This window comes from Chlamydotis macqueenii, chromosome Z (genome assembly GCF_036417535.1).
Source record: "Chlamydotis macqueenii isolate bChlMac1 chromosome Z, bChlMac1.mat, whole genome shotgun sequence".
In the NCBI taxonomy this organism is placed as follows: Eukaryota; Metazoa; Chordata; class Aves; order Otidiformes; family Otididae; genus Chlamydotis; species Chlamydotis macqueenii.
In genome coordinates, this window is record NC_141593.1 from 35,747,145 (window position 1) to 35,766,403 (window position 19,259).

A 19,259-nucleotide genomic window follows, 5' to 3' on the forward strand; every position below is an offset into this window, starting at 1 on the left:
AGATCACCTTCAAATTTAACTTGCCGTTTTTTAAAAGTAAGCTGAAAGCTACTAATTAGTCTTTTGTAAGGATTTGAATACAATATATTAAATTTCCTCTCTTTTAACCATCATTAAATAGGTGCCAGACGTAAGATGTCAGGTTCCATTGTTAAATTTCTGAGTTTAGGTGCAATAGCCTTGTAATAGCTCTCAGTTCTGTTAGCCTATATGGACGGTGATTTGCCTTGATTTTATTGCTCGGACACTGTTTGTACTTTTTTAGCTTTGTTATTGATTTTGTAATTATTTCTGCTGTTTAGGTCCCCTTACTAAGAATGTTTACTTCCTTGTATTTCTGTAGTATGACAATAAATTAGTGTTATTTGACATGCTCGTAGCAAATAGATTTTGAAGATAGGTCTGGGGTCATGCTTCTGAGTCTTGGTAGTGTACAGGCTCTAATATGTCTGTATGTGGAGATGACTTAACAACAGTTTTCTTTATCTGACTTTACTGCATTGCTGTGTGTTTTTGCTGTTTATGTTGTCTTCATGGCTAAATAGAAATTACCTGAATCTGGTTTAACCTTCTTGCTGACAAGTTGTATTCTAAATATTGTCTTGATTTAGACTAGCTGCCTTTAGGCTGATGTCTTGAGCACTGCAATTAAGTCTCTCCCAATAAATAAAAGCTTTTTCATGATGCCTAAAAGGATATTAAAAACACTTTTTACTTTGTGAGTATCCTTCCATGGCAAGAAGTACTTTGTCAGTCGGAGCGAATTTCCTACATACTCCCTGCCCTGGTTTTGGCTTGGATGAAGCTAGTTTTCTTTCTAATAGCTACTGTGTTTTGGATTTAGTATGGGATTTGGTATGTGAAGAGTGTTGATAAGAGACCAAGGAATTTTTCCACTTTCCCAGGTTGGAAGGTGCAAGAAGCTGGAAGGAGTATAGCCAATACAAGTGACTCAGACTGCCCAAAGAAAGTATTCCATACCATAAATGTCATGCTCAGATTACAAGTAGGGGTTGCCCTGTGGGCAGCTTGCTCTCACTTTTTCTCTTGCTGCTTGGGATCATTCTAGGACCACTTTTGGTTTCATTGCATGATCTCTGCTTGGGACAGGCTGTGTCGATCATTGGGTCATCAGGTGGTGAGAAGCTGTGCATCATTGCTTTTCTGTACTTTATTATTGCTTTATTTTGTTATTATTGTTATCTTCCTTTGCTATCCTAGTAAATTGTATTCATCTCAACCCATGAGTCTTCCTTTCTTCCTGATTCTCTCCCTGTCCTGCTGGGGAGTGGGAGGGTGAGCAAGCAGCTCTGTGGCACTCGATTTGCTGACTGGACTTAAACCGTGACACTCCCACCTTAAGATCCAGTGTAGTTTAAAGCTGTTGAAGAGAAGCAGTGGACCAAAACTTATTTTCTCTTCAAGTATCTCAGAATTCTTATTAAGATTTTGCAACATTAAGGACACTGCAGTTATGTGCTGCTACCTGAGCTACACAGCTGCAGAGTTCAGTGGGTCATATTGTCATATTTAACCATTGTCTTCTATTGAAGCAGATATTTGCAGTCTCCCTATTTGTTAGCTCTATTCTGGCTGCAAGCTCTATTCTGAAAACAGGAAGCATTAGGTATGTAAAATATGCTGTAACCAGTTTTCATAACTTGGCAGGTCTTTCATTCAGCCAATGGTGGTGTTTATTATTCTCTGATTATCCTCAAAACTAGTCAGTTGCCCAGAATTCAAAGAATGTTAACACTGGGAATGTAAAAATAACATAGTAAGGAGCACCTCTTTTAGGGTAAGTCTACTAGATTATATTTTTTCAGAAATAGTGTCTTATTAGGTATAGCATAACTCCAAACATTCTAGTTTACAGCAGGTAAATATTACCTCTTTAGCTCACTTAGGGGAAGCCTTAATATACCATCATGTTATGCAATTAAAATTTGCTGTGTAATGGAGAAAATCAGACACATGTTGTTAATTCTCTTATGGGATTCTTGCAGATCTCTGTCACTTTACTTGGAGCCGGGTTTGTTTGTTTGCTGCTCCAGGTGAAGCCTGTGTCGTAGTGCAATGCTGTTGAGTATGAGTGTGTCTCAATGAATGTTGTCTTCTGTAATAAAAAGGCTGCTTAAGATCTTGGGCTTCCTGCTTTTCAGAGGTTTTTAAAACAACAATAACAAGGAAATCAAATACCGTTATCAATCCTTTCTAAAATGCATAGTTGACTATATCATTCACTGTAGTTAAGTTTCTTCACTGCAGTGTTCCATGTCTGCTATCCTTTAAGTGAGACAGCTTACATGTATGAAAGTCAGTTGGCCTGTAAACAGATGCAAGAAGCTTTAATGTTATGTTGGAGGTGTATGTGTGTGCGCTGTGGGTGTGTGTGCTGTCCTTCTCTGTCTCTTTTTCGCCCTTTTAAAAAAAAAAAATTCTTTCTTCTGTTTTATTTAAAAGGCATGGTAAGTGTCTGAAACTGAGGCAGTCTCTCTTGAGATATACCACTTGAGTTGGTGGGTCTCAGATCACCTAGTGCTGTGTGGGTAAAACTAACGGAAGGTGTGTCTGGTGTGTAACATAGATTTGTTGGACATATGAACAGGAAAGATGGTTAACCAAACTGAAGGTGGTGGTCTGCAGCATCTGCAGTTCCTACCTTTGTGCTGCCCCTCTCTGTGGTTGCCAGCCGTGCATGGTGAGTTTGCACTTGTTGCCTTTATTGATACAGTCCTGCTCTCTCACGTGTGTTCAGCAGATCTGCGGGAATCAGCAAGACTCTTCCAACTTTTCTCTCTTGCTGTTAGGAAAGCTGTTTCTGCTCTGAGAGCAGAGAAGTAACCAATTGTCTGCTGCTGGTATCCCAGAGAAGAATCTACACTACTCCGCTTGTAGTTGTCTGAAGCAGGAAAGGAAACGGGGAAATAAGGACACTTAGCAGCAGATAGGAATAAGGGGACCAGTCACAGTGGGTAAACTCCGGAAGGAGGTGAGGGAGGTGGTGATGAACCTGCCTTCACATCACCAGTTCTTTCCAGTTTCCCACCTCTGCAGGAAATCTGATGTTCAGACTCTCAAATTCTGTTTTCCTTTCTTATGCTAACTTACTCTGGTCAAACAACTCTGGTTTTGCTTCTGACAGAACAAAATATGTACTTCATATTCCCCTCCTGCCCAGCTTTTCCTCCACCTGCTACTGTACGAGGGTAGTCATTGCTTGTGTGAGCATTGTGCTTCTGGTGGTGTAGACCATCTTCAGTCATTGACTTTGGAAGTGGGGAAGGTGCTGGTGATGGATTCATCTGAGAAGAACAGATGACTCATACGCCTTGAAGACCTTTTCAAATACAACTATTGTCAGAAGGTGGGCAGTAGTGTGGAGGTCTCTAGGTCAGCCTTTCTCATTTCCTGCTTCTTCCATGGCCAAAAAAAAAAAAAAAAAAAAAAGGAAAAATAAATAAATAAGTTGGGAGCAGATTTAAAGTAGTAAGTGGGATGACAGTCGCCTTGATTGGTCTCGGGTGCTGAAGGTTTCATGCTTGAAAGACTGGATCTATGTGTGAGATATGGTTCAAATTTTTCTGTGAGTACTGCTTGGAACCTCCTGCTAGAGCCTAGTGCTGCTGCCAATGACTGAAATCAGACCACACTTTTCAACAGTGATCCTTAAACATTTATTTAAAAAAAAAAAAAAAAGATCAGACCAAGACTTTTTGAATAGAGATTTTTGTTTTAATCTTTTTTCCTGAAGTTTCTATACAATGTGCTCTTTTGCCAATGTAGCAGTCTTGCCAAAGCTCTGAAGGGTGTTAGTAATTCCGGGGGACTAAATTGTCTATTTCTACAACTGCTTTTATTTTCAAGATAATTATTTTACACACTTGCTTTCTGCATTATAGATCCAAATGCGATTTCTTTCTGTTTCAGGAATACTCCTCATCCGTTAATCACTGTCCTTGAAAACAGACCTGATTGTTGGCCAGTTCTACTGCAGCAGATAACAGTCTTTTTCCATCAGTGTCCAGAGAGGTAAATGAGTGAGTAATTAAAAAATAACAAATGCAGATAACAGAATGGTATCAGTGTAAGTTTTTTTTTTCTTTGAGAGCAGCAATGAGCAGTAAGAATTCTATCTTAATAGTTGTAAAATTTAATTACACCATTTAAAGGTTAAAAATAGAATAATAATAAAACAATCCATCAAATATCAGTTTTTATAGTTTTTTTCCTAAGTGTTTTATGTTGATACAGTTTTTATGGATACAGAAAAAATAGTGCAAATTGGTAGCACCTTTGGAAATAAAAAAAGAAGCTGTTTTTATTATTTCTCAAGATTTTGACTGGTTAATCAAAAAAGGTGACTAGTATGCAGGTATAACTCCTCTATACAAAATTATGTGATGATAAAGGGAAGGCACAGACAATTATATCTCACAGTAAAGGATAAGGTCTTTAAAAATGACATATGCTTCTTCATTTTAATAAAGAGAAAAGAATCAGTGACACAGCTTTTTTATAAAATATTTTTTAACAATGAACAAATATCCAAGCTACCAACAATTTCAACATTCTTCATGCTTGCCTACAAAGAACTTGTCCAAGTGTAAGATATCAAATGTTGTAGCAGCCAAATCTTTTCAGTTATTTTATGCCTTTTGTGCTTTGCAGATAAAAAGTATCTCTATTTTCCTGGTTTTTGGGAGACTCTTAAAAATCCAACGGAGTAATAGTACAGTGAAATTGGCTTCTGTATTCTGTTGCCCTGAGTAAACAAATAAGTTTAATAATCTCTTAAATTACTAGTGGTCATGTACTGCATGATCAGCAGTAAGACTTTCAGGCAGACTTGTTGCAGACTTTTATCTGCTAAATCTGGAACTCGTGAAGAGTCCTGTCAGATGTCTGAAACATGGAATGAACTGTAGATTTTTTGCTGGTGGCTTATTTTGAATTAAAATGGGAGTTGTTCTTGCTGGAAAAAAAGGGGGATATCTTAAACTTCCTTTGCTGCTTTTTGTGCAAAGGTTTCTGTGGAATACTGTCCTAGACTGAGAACATAGAATCGTAATTCATTTAGGTTGGAAAAGACCCTTAAGAACATAGAGTCCCAACCGTTAACCTAACACTGCCAAGTCCACTACTAAACTGTGTCCCTAAGTGTGACATCCACAAGCGCCATGTATGCTGATGCAGATCTGTTACTGAGTTCTTTGTAAAGCTCTGCATGAGGGCTGACTCTTGTTTAAAACTGACCGTTAATTTTGATTACATGTATGTTTGTTAATGTATTGATCATTAGCTTTATTTTGTTGTTTTAATAACGTCAAGAGCAGCTGGTATTCCTCACATGGTCAAGCCAAAAGAATCGTTCTGTATTAAATTTTTTTACTGGGAAGCCATCTTGGTTAAAGCAGTGTCCGTTCCATATAATTGTTTAAGACCATTGGACGGATCTTTTACATTTAAATTAGATTTTATGTCTTTTAAAAAGATATTTCTGAATAGTCCTGTCCCATTGCTACTTCAGTATGGCACACTGGTTTCTCATAACATTCAGTAAGGAAAGTAATTTTCTTGAATTGATAAGGGGGAAAAAAAAAACTAGTGTCATAATCTGCAAATACGTATTGAGTAGTATTCATGCTTAAATCTTGAATCTTTTCACAATTGCACTTCATTGTATGGTTGCTATATGAGGTCTTGTGACAGTATTTTGTGCTAATAAGTCAGAGGTTTTTTGTGAGATTTAGTCATATCTTCATAACATTTTTCTGTTAATTGCATCCTGTAAACTATTGCAGGGAATGTCACATTGCTTGGGTTTTCCTTGTTGTCTGTTAAGTTTTCAGTAGAAAATAGTCTTGACAAACATATTTCTTAAACTACAGGGCACAGAGTTCATGTGTTGGCATAATGGCTCCGTTTCTAAGATACCTGTATTGCGAACCATCTCAGTTACGGGAATATGCTGAACTGCGAATGAGTTTACTTAAGATCTTACTTCAGGCTCATGGTCCAAAGCACAAAGAAACACCCTCTGTGCTGGAATGCCAGATTCTTCAGCTTCTGTGTGATTTGATTCCACACCTTCAGGTACAGTTGTTGCCTCACTCCACCTTTTACAAATAAATGCTGTTGAAGTAATGATAGTAGTAGTAGTACTGTTGCTTTTCAAGTGTGCAGATACAGCATTCACTGCTGTTTCCTATGGACCTGATTTGTTGGTAGCACAGAAATTTAACAAACTGGCTCTTTATGGTTGACGGTAAAACTTCAGTTGTTCAAATCTGATACACCTGGTAAGGTGTAAAATGAAACACATGTTTACTGTAATTATTTGCCACTAGTTGCCTCAGTAAACATACGGTAAACTTGTAGAGATACTCATGAGAGAGAGAATGTTGTATAATGGTAAGATATTTGTCAAAACTGTGCAATTTTTAACTTAACGGGGTTAATATTAAAATGAAAAAACTATATTAAACTATATAAGAATCACAATTTAAGTACTCAGATATTCTTGCCTTGTTCTTTATAACAGAGGGGTTAGTGGATCTGAAAACAAAACTTAATCCATCTGGAATATGCTGAAGTTTTTGAATATATTTTTAAGTTGCACAGTGATACTTGTTAGGTGCCAGGAATTTAATCTTTCTGTCCACTTTGGTCAGGGGTCTGAGGTGTTATTTAAGGTTAACAGCTGTGCTTTGCCTCATGCTGTACTGTGACCATGCTTAAGCTTTTCTATACATACGTACCTTTTCCTTCCTCTTTAATGTTAGAGCAAGATTTTGCATTTCAAATGTGTTCACACATGCAGCGCTATGGGATTATTGCTGTAGAGAGAGTTTGATAGTATCAATACTGTAAAGCTAAATATACTTGATATGAGGATATTGGGTAGCATCTTTCTCCTGAGGAATTTTACTAGTAAAGACTACTTTCTACTGGTAGCTACTTTTCACAGTATTTTGAATGAATAATAACTTATTATACACATTTATCTTGATTCAGGTCTACTTTTTATGATGACATGCTGACTTTTTCTAGTCACAGAGACATTTCTGATTTTGTCTTGATTCTACCTGTATATAACAGTATAACATTGTGTCCTGAATGTATGACCAAGCTTCTGACTTGATACCATTTAGCCATAAAAATGGCACTGAAGAAGACTTATAAAATTAGTTATGAAACTTTTCCTTTTTCCATACTTATTGGTACTTTTTTTAACTAGAAATGTGTTGCATTTTTTTTAAACTCAGATTAATACTTGAATGTTTGTCTCACCTGAGATAGAACTTTCAGAATGGAAAGGGAAATACTTCCTTCAATAAGCCTGTTTGACGGACTGTTGCACAACCTGTTGTTCCATCTCCTTCTTTCTCTAAACCTCAAGTTCTTCTTATCATTCATTTGAGTTTAGCTTTATTTAGTCCTTTGTATTGCATAAATGCAGAAATGCTTCCTAGTCATTTTGTCGTACAGTATCAACCAAGCTGTCAATAGTACACCTGTAGACTTTTCTGCTGAAAAATTAAATGGACATGAGGCCTTTGATTAGAGCAGATTATTCATAGAATTTGTTCCAAGGGATTAAAAATGGAGACCTTATCTTAATAGCTGGCTCCAGAGTTTGGGTTGGAATAGCTAGGTTTGCCTGGAACTTGAGTTTTCAAGAGCAGAAGTCAAGCTCTTGAAAACTCTTATCCAGCACATTAGGATTTTGAGGCAATCTGCTTCTTGAAACCTCTTTACTTGGCTTCCAGGTATGGAGAATAGTACTTTTCGATATTGCACATAAGCTTTTCATTTTTGTAGTAGATAGATTACATGATGCTCTAGAAGAAGATAACATCACTGCCTTTCTCTTTTGAGACATACATTAAAATCTAGGTTACATTACAGGGGAAATATTCTTTTAACAGAAACATTCTGCTCTAGAATATTTACCTGCTATATGAAATCCCCACATAATTTGTTTTGTGTTGCTGAGAGAACTCTGAGAGCTGAATTAATTTGTTGCTGCTTTTGAGGAAAAAAAGGATTTTTTCATCAGCTACCAATAAATCTTTTTATTCTTTCACATGTTTCTAATTTTACTTCAAAACATTAAATAGCAGTTCATCTAGGAAAGTGGGTAAGAGATTCCTAGGTTTAGTTTATAAATGTGCTTCCTTTAAAGAAGCACATTGTGGTAATATTTGCAATGGAAACATTGCAGAGCTAAGAGAATTAATTTTAAAGTTGGGGAATTCTGCATAGATAGAGAAGGGGAACTAATCTGGAATGTGTTTTGGTTTTGTTTTTTAACTACTTCTCTACAGCTTAAAGACTTACCACAAGTTACAGAAGCCTCAGTTTTTCTGCAAGAGCTCTTCCTCAGCCTACTGCGCCATCCTGTGTTTTGGAAAGTTCAGTTATCCCAGTTTTGTTTGCAACTGTTTTGCTTCTGTGAAGTGTGTTTAAATGTAACAGGAGAATGCTCGTCTCTGATCTCCTTAATAGAGGACAACTATGAGCTCTTGAAAGAGGTGAGAGTTCGGGCGGGGGAGGGGAATAAAGTAGCTGTATTAAATTTAAGGAATGTCTTGTTTAAGACAGTATTTAGAGATGTTGATACATGGCATTTATCTGCAAGTGACCAGTGGTGTTTCAAAAGCTTCTAATTTTTGTTGTCTTCGTTGAAGACCTTCAGGAGGCAAAAACTTAACTGATTCTGTATGTAGCAGTTAACCTTTTAGTATGGGAGTTGCTTTAAACTGAGCTAAAATGGTTTGAACAAAGTATCAAATTAAAATGTTGTAGTTAGTTAAAATATACTGGTTTTACACTATTCATAGTCTTCATGGCATGTGCTGTGTTGCTGAGTGTGCGCTCACTATGATATATGAAGAAACTCCTTACAGAGTTTTGGTTGCTGGCCATTTGTACTGTTTAACTGCACTGAAAAACAAATAAATCTTGAACCTCATCCTTTTTTTCTTGCAGGTATTTCCAGTGGAACAGTGTATAATTGGGCTAGCACTTCTACTGCCGCAAACACCAGAAAGTCAACAAAAGTCTGTCTTGAGTCTAGGTAAAGCTCTCCTTGTGAAAGAGGAATCTACACGCTTAGAACTGTGTCTTTGTTTCTTCATGTTTATGAAAATAAGCACTGCATTCCACTGAAGTTGGATTGGGTGGTGAGATGGTTTTTTTACAAGCGGGATTCTTTCTGAGTTTGAAAAGTAACATTTGATCACAATAGTGATAAATTCTACTAATACTTTTTCCATGGCTGTTACGGTATTCTAAGCTCCCTGCTATCTTGGAGCTTACCTGTTTCATTTTTGAGTCAACAACAGGGTATTTTCGGCTGAGATTCATGCATCCTGAATGATTTCTTTTGAGAGATCTTAAGTGAGTAGGCCTGACTGTCATGGCAATGTTTGGCTGAGCTTTCAACTTAGCAGTTTTGATTAGTGGAGTTATTCCAGAAAAAGCAAGGGACTGTGCTAACATTCCATTATTATATTTCTTGTTGCCATCAAGTACTTTGCTGTAAACAACAGAAGTGTATGGATCTCTAAGTAGAATTGGAGTTGTACCAAAAAATCTTTTGCACTTTAACTCTTGTATGCACATAGTGTAGTTCTTGAGACTGTTACTTTGCTTGACTGGAGTGATTCCTAGAAATGTTCGTGTCATTCTTACAAGTACAAATTATGTTAGTTCTTTTTTTCCCTTCCTGATCTTTGTTTTTCCACACTTCATCTGAAATAGCCTACAAGCTCCTTTCCTGTTCGGAAACCCAGAACATCTCAACCACAGCCCTTACTTTGGTGATGCCTGTGCTACAGATATTATCTTCTACAGCAGTTGGGGACTGCCTATCTCAGGATGATTCTGGAACTACCAGGCAGCAGCTAGCTACAAATCTTTTGAGAATATTGCAGGAGGAAGATGTTAAGGATAAGAAGAAATTGGTAAAGTTACAAGATTTTTTTCTCTTCTTTTGTGGCTGATGGGGGATGCATCTAATAATTTTGCTGCATTACACCTAGCGTTACACCTGGGAAAGTGTGAGCTTCTTTGTGTAATAAGTTGTATGGAAATGCTCAAATATGTATAGTTCATAAAACTAGACTAATGGTGAAGTGGAGGTGTGTTTATAAGCTAGATATTGTTTTACTTAGGAGATGAGATTTTTTTTACTCTTAGAGATCATATAGATTAAAGAGTTTATCTGCATTATTGATCAAGTAATAGGATTTATTAGAGAACAAGGTTGCGTATACTTTTTTTGTCTTTTTCAGACCTGCTTATTCTAATCATCTATATCCTTTTCCTTACCATCGTATGTGACTATTAGCTACCATTCTTTCTCCTTTGGCTGAAGAGAGCTTGTTTTCATGCAGCTGAAATAAAGGGAGAAGGGAGTGAGTACAATCGTGTAGCAACAGCTTTTCAGAAGTAATGTGGAATGGGAAATATCTATCAATGTTAGCAGTTTTTTCCAGCCATTAAAAAAAAAAAGACTGTAATAGTCTGATCTTGTTTTCAAGTCCTACAATCTTGAAAGAGTAGGCAAGTAAACAGTACAACTTAGAGATCCTGAAGCTGCTGTTAGCCCACTGTGTGTCCTTGGATAAAGTTTAAGTACCTATTTCACAGCTGTATCCAGAAGAGATTTTTGGTTCCAAGTGATCTTGCCAGCCAGAGAGGTTGCATATAGATAAGTGAGTTTTTCACATGGAGTACTTGTAAAGCAAAAGTAATGGAATAAGCTAGTTTTAATGTTGTTTTTAAAAGGCCATCTGAAGGACAGGGGCATTCTACCTTTCATTAGCCAAAATAAATTTACATTGCTTCGAACAATGTGATTAAAATGAAATTCTGCGCTTTTATGGAGAACAGCTTTTGTCACTCAAAATCTCTTTTTCCTGGTAATTTAAAAGTGAGAGGTGCCTGCCCTATTGGATGCCATTTTTAATGTTCATTTGGAGACTTCTTTTCAAGTACTTTATTTACGTGCTTTTTATATAAATGTTCTTAATCTAATTACTGCCTGCCAACTATTGTGCTGATAATGAGACATTTCTGAAAACATTGCGTTTTCTAAGGAAACAAAGAATTAATAGGAAAGAGATGTTTTGTCTTGGACTAAGTTTTTTGGTTTAATGAAAAACTTGGAACTTACACATTAATTTGTAGGATCTTTTTAAAAATATATATACTTTTACATGTATAAAAACCTGAGATAGGAGGATTCCTCCTTTGTGTTTTACTACTTTCCTTCTTCTAAATGTTCTCTTCTATGACCATCTCGTTTTGTGATGAGAAGTGAAACAGTTACACAAAAAATGTGTTGTGGTTTTGTTTAGTGAGGGGGGGCCCATGGTGGTAAAGTCAGATTAACTTAAACTGTGGTGTTTTAAGTACTATCAGAAGTTAAGAGAATTTCCTTAAAATAATGTAGATGCTACGTACACTTTTGCGATGCACCTGTCACTGTCTGGAACAGAAGCTTTTAATGTACTCCAGTTTTATTATGTCCACTTTAGTGAGGAAGTAGCACTGCCGTTACCAGCAGGAACAGTAATGATGGCTGCAAAATAAAGGGGGATCTCCTGAATAAGGAGTTAGTGACCCATTCAAACATCCTTAGTGCAAGGATTCATATAAAGGGTTGTAAAGAAACGTATTGCAATTTATTTATTTATTTATTTATTTTTCCCATTTCTTTTGGATGACAGAACTGGATTAGTTATGTTTTTTCTTTGTTCTTTCATGGTACCTTATTTGTTTGATAGAGAATTTTGTTTGTTTCACTTGTTTTCAGGTGTCCTGCGAACTACTTTTCCCCATAACCAGCTCTTACAGCTCATTGTGTACAACGTGGAAGATCATGGAGCTCATGAAAGACAAGTCTGCAGTTACTAACTGGTTATCATCAGTTAAATCACTGCTACCAGTTACCACTCAAGTCCCTGCCCATGTTTTTCTTCTGCTGGCTTATCTACTGATCGAAGAAAATGGAGACATTCTTCATGATGTACTCCAGGCTACTGTGGAAATAGCCAAGGCTGATTGTTCTCAGGTAAAAACTAACTGGTAGTGGATTTTTTTTAACAGGAATTGGGCTGGATTATGCAGCCTTGGAAATGCAAGGCTGCCGCAGCTTTGTGAGGCTGTCCTTGTGTTCCTGGTAGGTACACGCAGATGCAGCGCATGTGTATACCACATACTTGTGCTTTTATGTATGTAACACGGACAGAGCACTCAGAAGAACACAGAACAGCACCAGAGGCCCAATCATGCTCCACTTTCTGACTGAGAAGGGTGGAGGTCTACTAGTGGAAATACATGTACAACGTAAGGATGTGTATTATATGTACTGTATGGATCCCTCCAGCAATGGGGCATAGACAGTCACTGTGCACAGTAGGTGGCCGCTGAGTCCCACACTCACCAGTTGCTGGCATCTGGACATATGAGTCCCTGAGGCTGCAGCTCCACTGCAGTTGCCTGTGCCTGTGCAGACTGCCCCTCATCCTGCAGACACATGGAGATGTGTACTCCCCCACCCCTGTTTGGGAATCCCCTGGCCCCCAAGTAGGCAGCCCCCTTGTTGGTCTCGCCCTTAGACACGCACATATGCATGCACGTGCACATACTCTAGACTGGGTGGAACTCCCCTTTTGTCTGTCCTTTACAGTGTAATATGTATTATGTCTCTATTTTGGAGTATTTTTCAGTCTTTTAGGCTTAATAAAAAAGACTGGCTTATTTGTTGATATTCTCCAATAAATATGAAAATACAACATGAGGAAGTTGAGAAGAGGCTACTAAACCATATCTGGCTTTTGATGACCTCATAAATTATTCTCTATTTCCTTTTGTGGTTACTGGAAGACTGCCAAGTCCCTGGTGATATCTATATTCTTGCTTCTTAAAAATATGTGCATAGTCGTCTGCTTCAGTACTGAATTCAAGCCAGAATTATGCAGTATGCGTATACTTATCTGCATAACCTGGAAAGGTAGATGGGGATAGAAACAGTAATAGGTAATGCAGGAGATGTTAACAGAAACAATAATATCTTATTTGTAAAATTTAAAAAATGTAGGGAAGGGAGAAGTGTTGCTTCAAATTTCAGATATGCCATAAAGACAAGCTTTATTTGCTTAATTTTTTCTTTTAAATTACTTTCTGTCTCAGAGTTATCATACTTTGCAGCACAAGAGTTGGAAAAAGGTAACAGCTTATGGGATGTATGCTTGATGACTTATGGTGCTAAGCACTGTAGTTCTGATCCACGGAAGCAGTCCAGGATGTGCTTGCCATTGAACATATACTGAAATGTGGTGCTAAACCAAGCCCATCATACAGTACTTTTGGAGATAACTTCTTTCTTAAGCTAAATAAGTTTTTAAGTGAGGTGATAGCTTCATCTGTTGCAGGTTGCCTACTGTTAATAGTTTATTGCTTTTCTCAAATCTCTTTCAGGCTGGTCTTTGTTTTGTTATTTTCTTGTCTGGATGTGCTTCATGATGTACTCAAATTGATACAGCTTGGGGAGCATGTGATTTCTTTGAATTTTTTTTCTCAATTTGGCTGAATTTTTGGCACTTAATCTCTTTTTATTGTCTTTTTAGCATTATATTCAGTGTTACTTTTCTGTTGAAATTGGGTTCTGTGGAGATTAATTGCTTTATATTTCTAGGCTTAAATGATGCCAGTTCAAGGTTTTTTGTTTTCTGTCTTTTAGACACTTGAAATTTGTTGAACTCTATATTAAAGATAAGGGTTTGATTTTTGGATGGTAAGTGGAAAAAGTAATTCTGAATCCTGTTCAGACACACAGTAACAGAATGAAACAGTCCGGTTTTCACTGTGGAGAAAATTGCAAGGTTTGACTGTAAAATTACTGGTCAGACTGTCAGTGTTGGGTAGGCTTGTAAGAACATGTAGAATCTGTTAATTTACATGAACTATAAGATCACTTCTCTGAAAAAGTGAAATGTATTATATACATCTTAGCCAGACCAACTATAGCTGAGTTTCAAAGATGTGCATAAGCTCCAGACACACCTAACTCATTGTGTTTCTCACTACACCTTGAGGACATAGACATGTACAGTCCTTTCGAGGGAGGAATTAAAAAGGGAATGTTTCACTGGTCTTAAAAGGATTTTTCATTGTGTCATCTGCAGCATAGCACTGATTTTTATCCCACACCTTCCCACTCCGGAAGAATTATAGAGTACTTTGGGTTGGAAGGGACCTTTAAAAGCCATCTAGTCCAACCCCCCTGCAAGGAGCAGGGACATCTCCAACTAGATGGGGTTGCTCAGGGCCTCCTCCAGCCTGGCCTTGAACGTTTCCAGGGATAGGACATCTACTACCTCTCTAGGCAACCTGTTCCAGCGTTTCACTGCCCTCATTGTCAGAAATTTATTCCTCATATGTAGTCTAAATCTACCCTCTTTTAGTTTAAAACCATTACTCCTTGTCCTATTGCAACAGGCCCTGCTAAAAAACCTGTCCCCATCTTTCTTCTAGGCCCCCTATAAGTATTGAAGGGCTACTACTATAAGGTTTCCCTGAAGCCTCCTCTTCTCCAGGCTGAACAGCTCCAACTCTCTCAATCAGTCCCCATAGGAGAGGTGCTCCAGCCCTCTGGTCACGTTCATGGCCTTTCTGTGGACCTACTCCAACAGGTCGTATGTCTTCCCTGTACGAAGGTCTCCAGAGCTGGATGCAGTACTCCAGGTGGGGTCTCAATAGAGCAGAGTAGATATGGATGCAGCATATTGGCAAGAGGTATAGCAGTGACGAGAAAATTGCAAGCTACACTGAAGTATACAGACAGCTTGAGCTGTCTGCAACCCATCTGTAGCATACTTCAAATCACAAGTAGCCATCAGTTGAACTGAAAAAAGTTACTGGGCAGTTTGCTGTTATAGTACATCCATGCCTGTATGTTAATTAAATAGGGAAGTGTTGTGCTTCGCTCATATTTTATTGTATTTTGAAGTTCTTGTTTTGTCCTATGGATCCTGCTATTATTATGCTAAATGTTAGTATGGTATTTAATTTTAGTGGATACACAGGTGGTTGCAGATTCAAGGTGCTACTGTTAGACAAAGCCTGAACTACAATGTTGATATTTGCTTTAGGAAGAACTTGGAAGGCTACACAGCTTATTTACAGTTTGAAATAAGAACAAGATATAGTTCCTGGGTAATCCTTTTTGAAATATTTGTTCATTGTCTTTGGTATATTCCTTGTTGATTTGTGTGTAAAATAGCTGCCCTAGGATGTTATAAGTCTGATGTCAGTGGAAATATTGAGCTGCTGAAAGTTAGAACTGACTCCTCAAAGTTAGGCATCTGGGTGGAAATCTGCAAAAGGAAGATGAGGTGCTTTTTCTTCTTTTCAAGATATCTTTCTCCTGTTCTTTCTTTGTCCACTTTATGGTTCTTTCTTATTTTCTTCGAATGGCTCTTATTTTCTTGCACATGGATGAATCTTCTGTTAAACTGCAAATTTGACTCTTTTCTAGTCTGTTGTAACCTTGTACCTCTTCTGGATGATGGTTAAATTACACAAAACGAGGGAAAATTAAAAAGCAGAAAAAAGCATAACAAAATATGCAAGCAAGTCAGAACCTCACAGTACTCTTCTGAGAGCAAAATATTCATTCTCATACAGTTGTGGCAAGAGGGCACTTGAAACTGCTTTTGGTGCTTCATGCAATGTTTAGCTTCCTTTTAATTTGTCACCTGCTTCTTGTCACTCCATTTAAGTTCAGATACCGATGTTGTGTGTTGTTTAAAACCTTAAAGTGAAAAATACTGGATCACAAAGGCTCTGATGGTCTGTGGCAGGGAGAAATAAGTGTATTGCACTAAGACTTCCTAGGTTACTTTTCCTGACATGGTAAAACTCCAAACAACATATGCTAGGAGAGCCATTTACTAAATGGTGGTGCTATTGCTGCTAGTCACCAGGTACAATGACATGCTATATTTTATCTGTCATGAGCATACTTCAGAGTTCATTCAGTAAGTTGTTACTTAACTGTTTTGAAAGAAGTGAAATTCTTGAGCATTTTTTAAGCCTTTCTTAACAAGTGGCTGCTTAAGTTAGAATATTTTTAAAAACCCACATTTTCTTTGTGGAAGCTAAAGAAAACTATAGATTTGAATATTGTTTCTAAAAGTGTAGAACTCAGGACATAGTTTACCTTGGTCATCCAAGTCACAGCTAGAGAAAGGTTTTCTGCATTACTAACAATGCTAAGGTTTCTCTTAAGAAGTGTTCCATTCATGAGTTTATCACGATCAGAGGTCTGGGATTTGGGGTTATATGCACTACAATGGATTTGAGGGGGGCATTGTATGAAGTACATTGCCAGTTAATTTTTTTTTTTTACCAGCTCTAGTATACGAGTGGCATTACCGTGTCCTATTTTAGCCCATGCTAAAAAGTTTACTTACTGTGCTGAGTGTCAATCATTAGGTGAATCAAACATTACTAATATTCTTTTAGTGCAAATTGGAAAGCTGGTAGCATAAAAGTAAGCAACCTCAGTGTCTTATCTGCAGGAAACAGAAAGGAATCTTTCAATAAGCAAACACATTAGGAATAGGATAGTATTGCTGCAAAGTAACACTTTTTTTCTTATGTGCTATTTAGACCTTTAGTTGAGAGGAAAGGTGTGGAACTGATCAATGACAAGGGGAAGAATGTAGAACTTAAAGATAATGAAAATTGTGATCCAACCATGACAATGTGATCCTAAGCCAGCAGTCAGAAATCAGTCTTCCTGATGTATTTTCTCTTATAACTGAAAGAGATACATTTTTGAGGGAAGACACAAAGCTTAAGGTAGCTTATCAGTGCGTTATTGCCCTGGATTTTTATTGACAAAGTAGTTATTAAAAACTTCATTTCTCGCTCTAAGTGGGAAACACGTAATTGTGTTCAAAGGGCAGGAATAAGATGAGCTGGTGTAGAACCACCTATGCATCTCTTTTAACTTAGTTTCTTCTTAAAATATCTTTCTGTAAGTCAGCATTCAAAACTACTATGCGTAGGACACCTCAACTATGAGTAGTTTGACAGGTCCACTAAATAATCTATAACCAGGGATACAGGCCTTAGGCTTTTATAAAGGAGTTAATTATCCTCTAGGAAAAGGGTAGATAAGTTACAGCTACGTTTTGTGACACCTGCACTAGACCTATGTCTGTCCTATCCTGGGAAACTTTTATTCAACTGTGATCCAAACTGCTGCAAGTAAGGCAGTTTTCTTCTTATGACTAGCTAGCTGTGTAGAAATCACCAGTATAACTCTAGGGTTTTTATTATGGGTTTCTTATTTTTTCCATAGACTGTCTCTAACTTGGTGTACTGCAATGGGTCTTTGCATTGTATGGTGAATCAATGGCTTATTACAGAAAGAGGAAAGACATAATGCTTTGCTTCTTAACTATTCGATATAGTTGTTCTAAATGGAGTTTGATAGTAATTCAAAAAGGCAATAGCTTGCAAATAAAAAAAATTACTGAAGTAATATTGCAGTACCTAAAGGGGGCTTATAAGAAAGACAGGAAGAAACTTTTTAGCAGGGCCTGTTGCAATAGGACAAGTGGTAATGGTTTGTAATAGAAAGAGGTAGATTTAGACTAGATATTAGGAATAAATTTTTTACAGTGAGGGCAGTGAAACACTGGAACAGGTTGCCCAGAGAGGTGGTAGATGCCCCATCCCTGGAAACATTCAAGGCCAGGTTGGATGGGGCTCTGAGAAACCCCATTTAGTTGGAGATGCCCTTGCTTCTTGCAGGGGGGTTGGACTCGATGACCTTTAAAGGTCCCTTCCAACCCAAACCATTTTGTGATCCTGTAATAGGGCGCCTGAGCAGAATGGCTTGAACTCTGACAGTAGGAAATGTTCTTTTCTGAATTTCATTGAAGTAATCTGGAATAGCTCCACTAACTTTAAATTAACAGCTTAAGAGATAAATTTAAATGCAAGTCAGCAGGGTTACAGAAGCTTTAGACGGAACAGGAAGAGGAATTTAAACCAACCCCATGTTTAGCATGATGACAGTGGGTCTACCTACTATGTTTGTTCTGCTCATATTAAGCCAAAGCTTTTGTTCACCAATACAGTAAATAAAATGTACATAGCATCTTAGGCTAACTTTGGTGGTCTGACTGCTTCAGAATTAAGAAGCCCTTCAGGCTGGTGAAAAAGTCCGTCCTAGCATTGAGAAAAATGGCTCGTGCTTAAAGGCAATGAGAAGGTGAAATTCAAACTGCGTAGTATTTTCTGTTTCCCTAATGGTCAGCAGAAGTGCACGTGAACTAGAAAGCGTTCTTTAAAATGCAGAACTCAAACCATAGTGTGTTGATATCGTCCAACCTACTCATTTTTTGTTTGCTAACAGAGACTGCAACTGGTGAGCTTTTAGTTTTTTAAATTACTGTGGGCTTTAAAATACTTCTCTGCAAAATATGTAAGTGTCTTTTTAGTAGTATCCCCTAAAGCAATCAATGTAATTAGTAATACAGCAGATGTTCTGCTGGGTAGTATTTGGAAATTTGTCTTGAGAAGAATACCGTGCTTAATTGGGGTGATATTTCCCTTTTCAGTCCCTAGTTACGTGCAACTAAGGACACCTGAATATTCTCCAGTTAGCAATATGTAATGCACTGCTGTCTTTTAAATTAAATTTTTTATTCCAAAAGATCTTACTGCTTTAAAACTGGGGCTTACTTCTGGCTCAGTTGAACTTGGGATCACCTGGCATCTGTCTTGACTCTGACAAGTTATTTTAGTTCTGAGTCTGCTTAATGGCTCCACAGCGATTATTACAGCGTGGCACAGCACATTGTTCCTTGTAGATGCGGTGCTTTCTCTAAAGCAGGAAAAATTACTTGGGACTTATCTGCTCTTTCTCTTGCAGTTAAAGTAGCTAGTGCAGGGGGACAAAGCATTGAAGTGCACGGAGAGGGGAAATAACTTATTAGTTTAATAAACTCAATGGGCAATGTGATGGCAACAACCACTGTTGGCAAAATTATACTTTGGGAATTCCTTTATTTGGTTCTGTGTTTTATTCAGTTCCACGTAAATAAATGGTGCTTTATAAAAGCTGGAGAAAGTAAGCAGTAAAACAGTGATCAGATCATAATGTCCTTTAAGTTAAGAAAGCGGAGAGCTCATCATGACAAACTTCTTAAATATTTTGAGTCTTC

General features: G+C 37.5%; 1 protein-coding gene across 6 annotated transcripts in view; it reads left to right on the forward strand.

Annotated features, from left to right (window-relative positions):
• The window catches only part of FOCAD (focadhesin), a 117,655-nt gene that overhangs the window by 15,270 nt on the left and 83,126 nt on the right, over positions 1–19,259 (forward strand). For all 6 annotated transcript variants that reach the window (XR_015261514.1, XR_015261513.1, XM_086771535.1 and 3 more), the window contains exons 6-11: positions 3,931–4,032; positions 5,892–6,096; positions 8,331–8,537; positions 8,995–9,082; positions 9,769–9,971; positions 11,828–12,085. Coding sequence is in view for 4 of the 6 variants with exons in the window: in XM_086771535.1 (XP_086627661.1) it covers positions 3,931–4,032; positions 5,892–6,096; positions 8,331–8,537; positions 8,995–9,082; positions 9,769–9,971; positions 11,828–12,085 (1,063 nt within the window). In the remaining 2 variants the exon portion in view is untranslated. The remainder of the gene's footprint in view (positions 1–3,930; positions 4,033–5,891; positions 6,097–8,330; positions 8,538–8,994; positions 9,083–9,768; positions 9,972–11,827; positions 12,086–19,259) is intronic.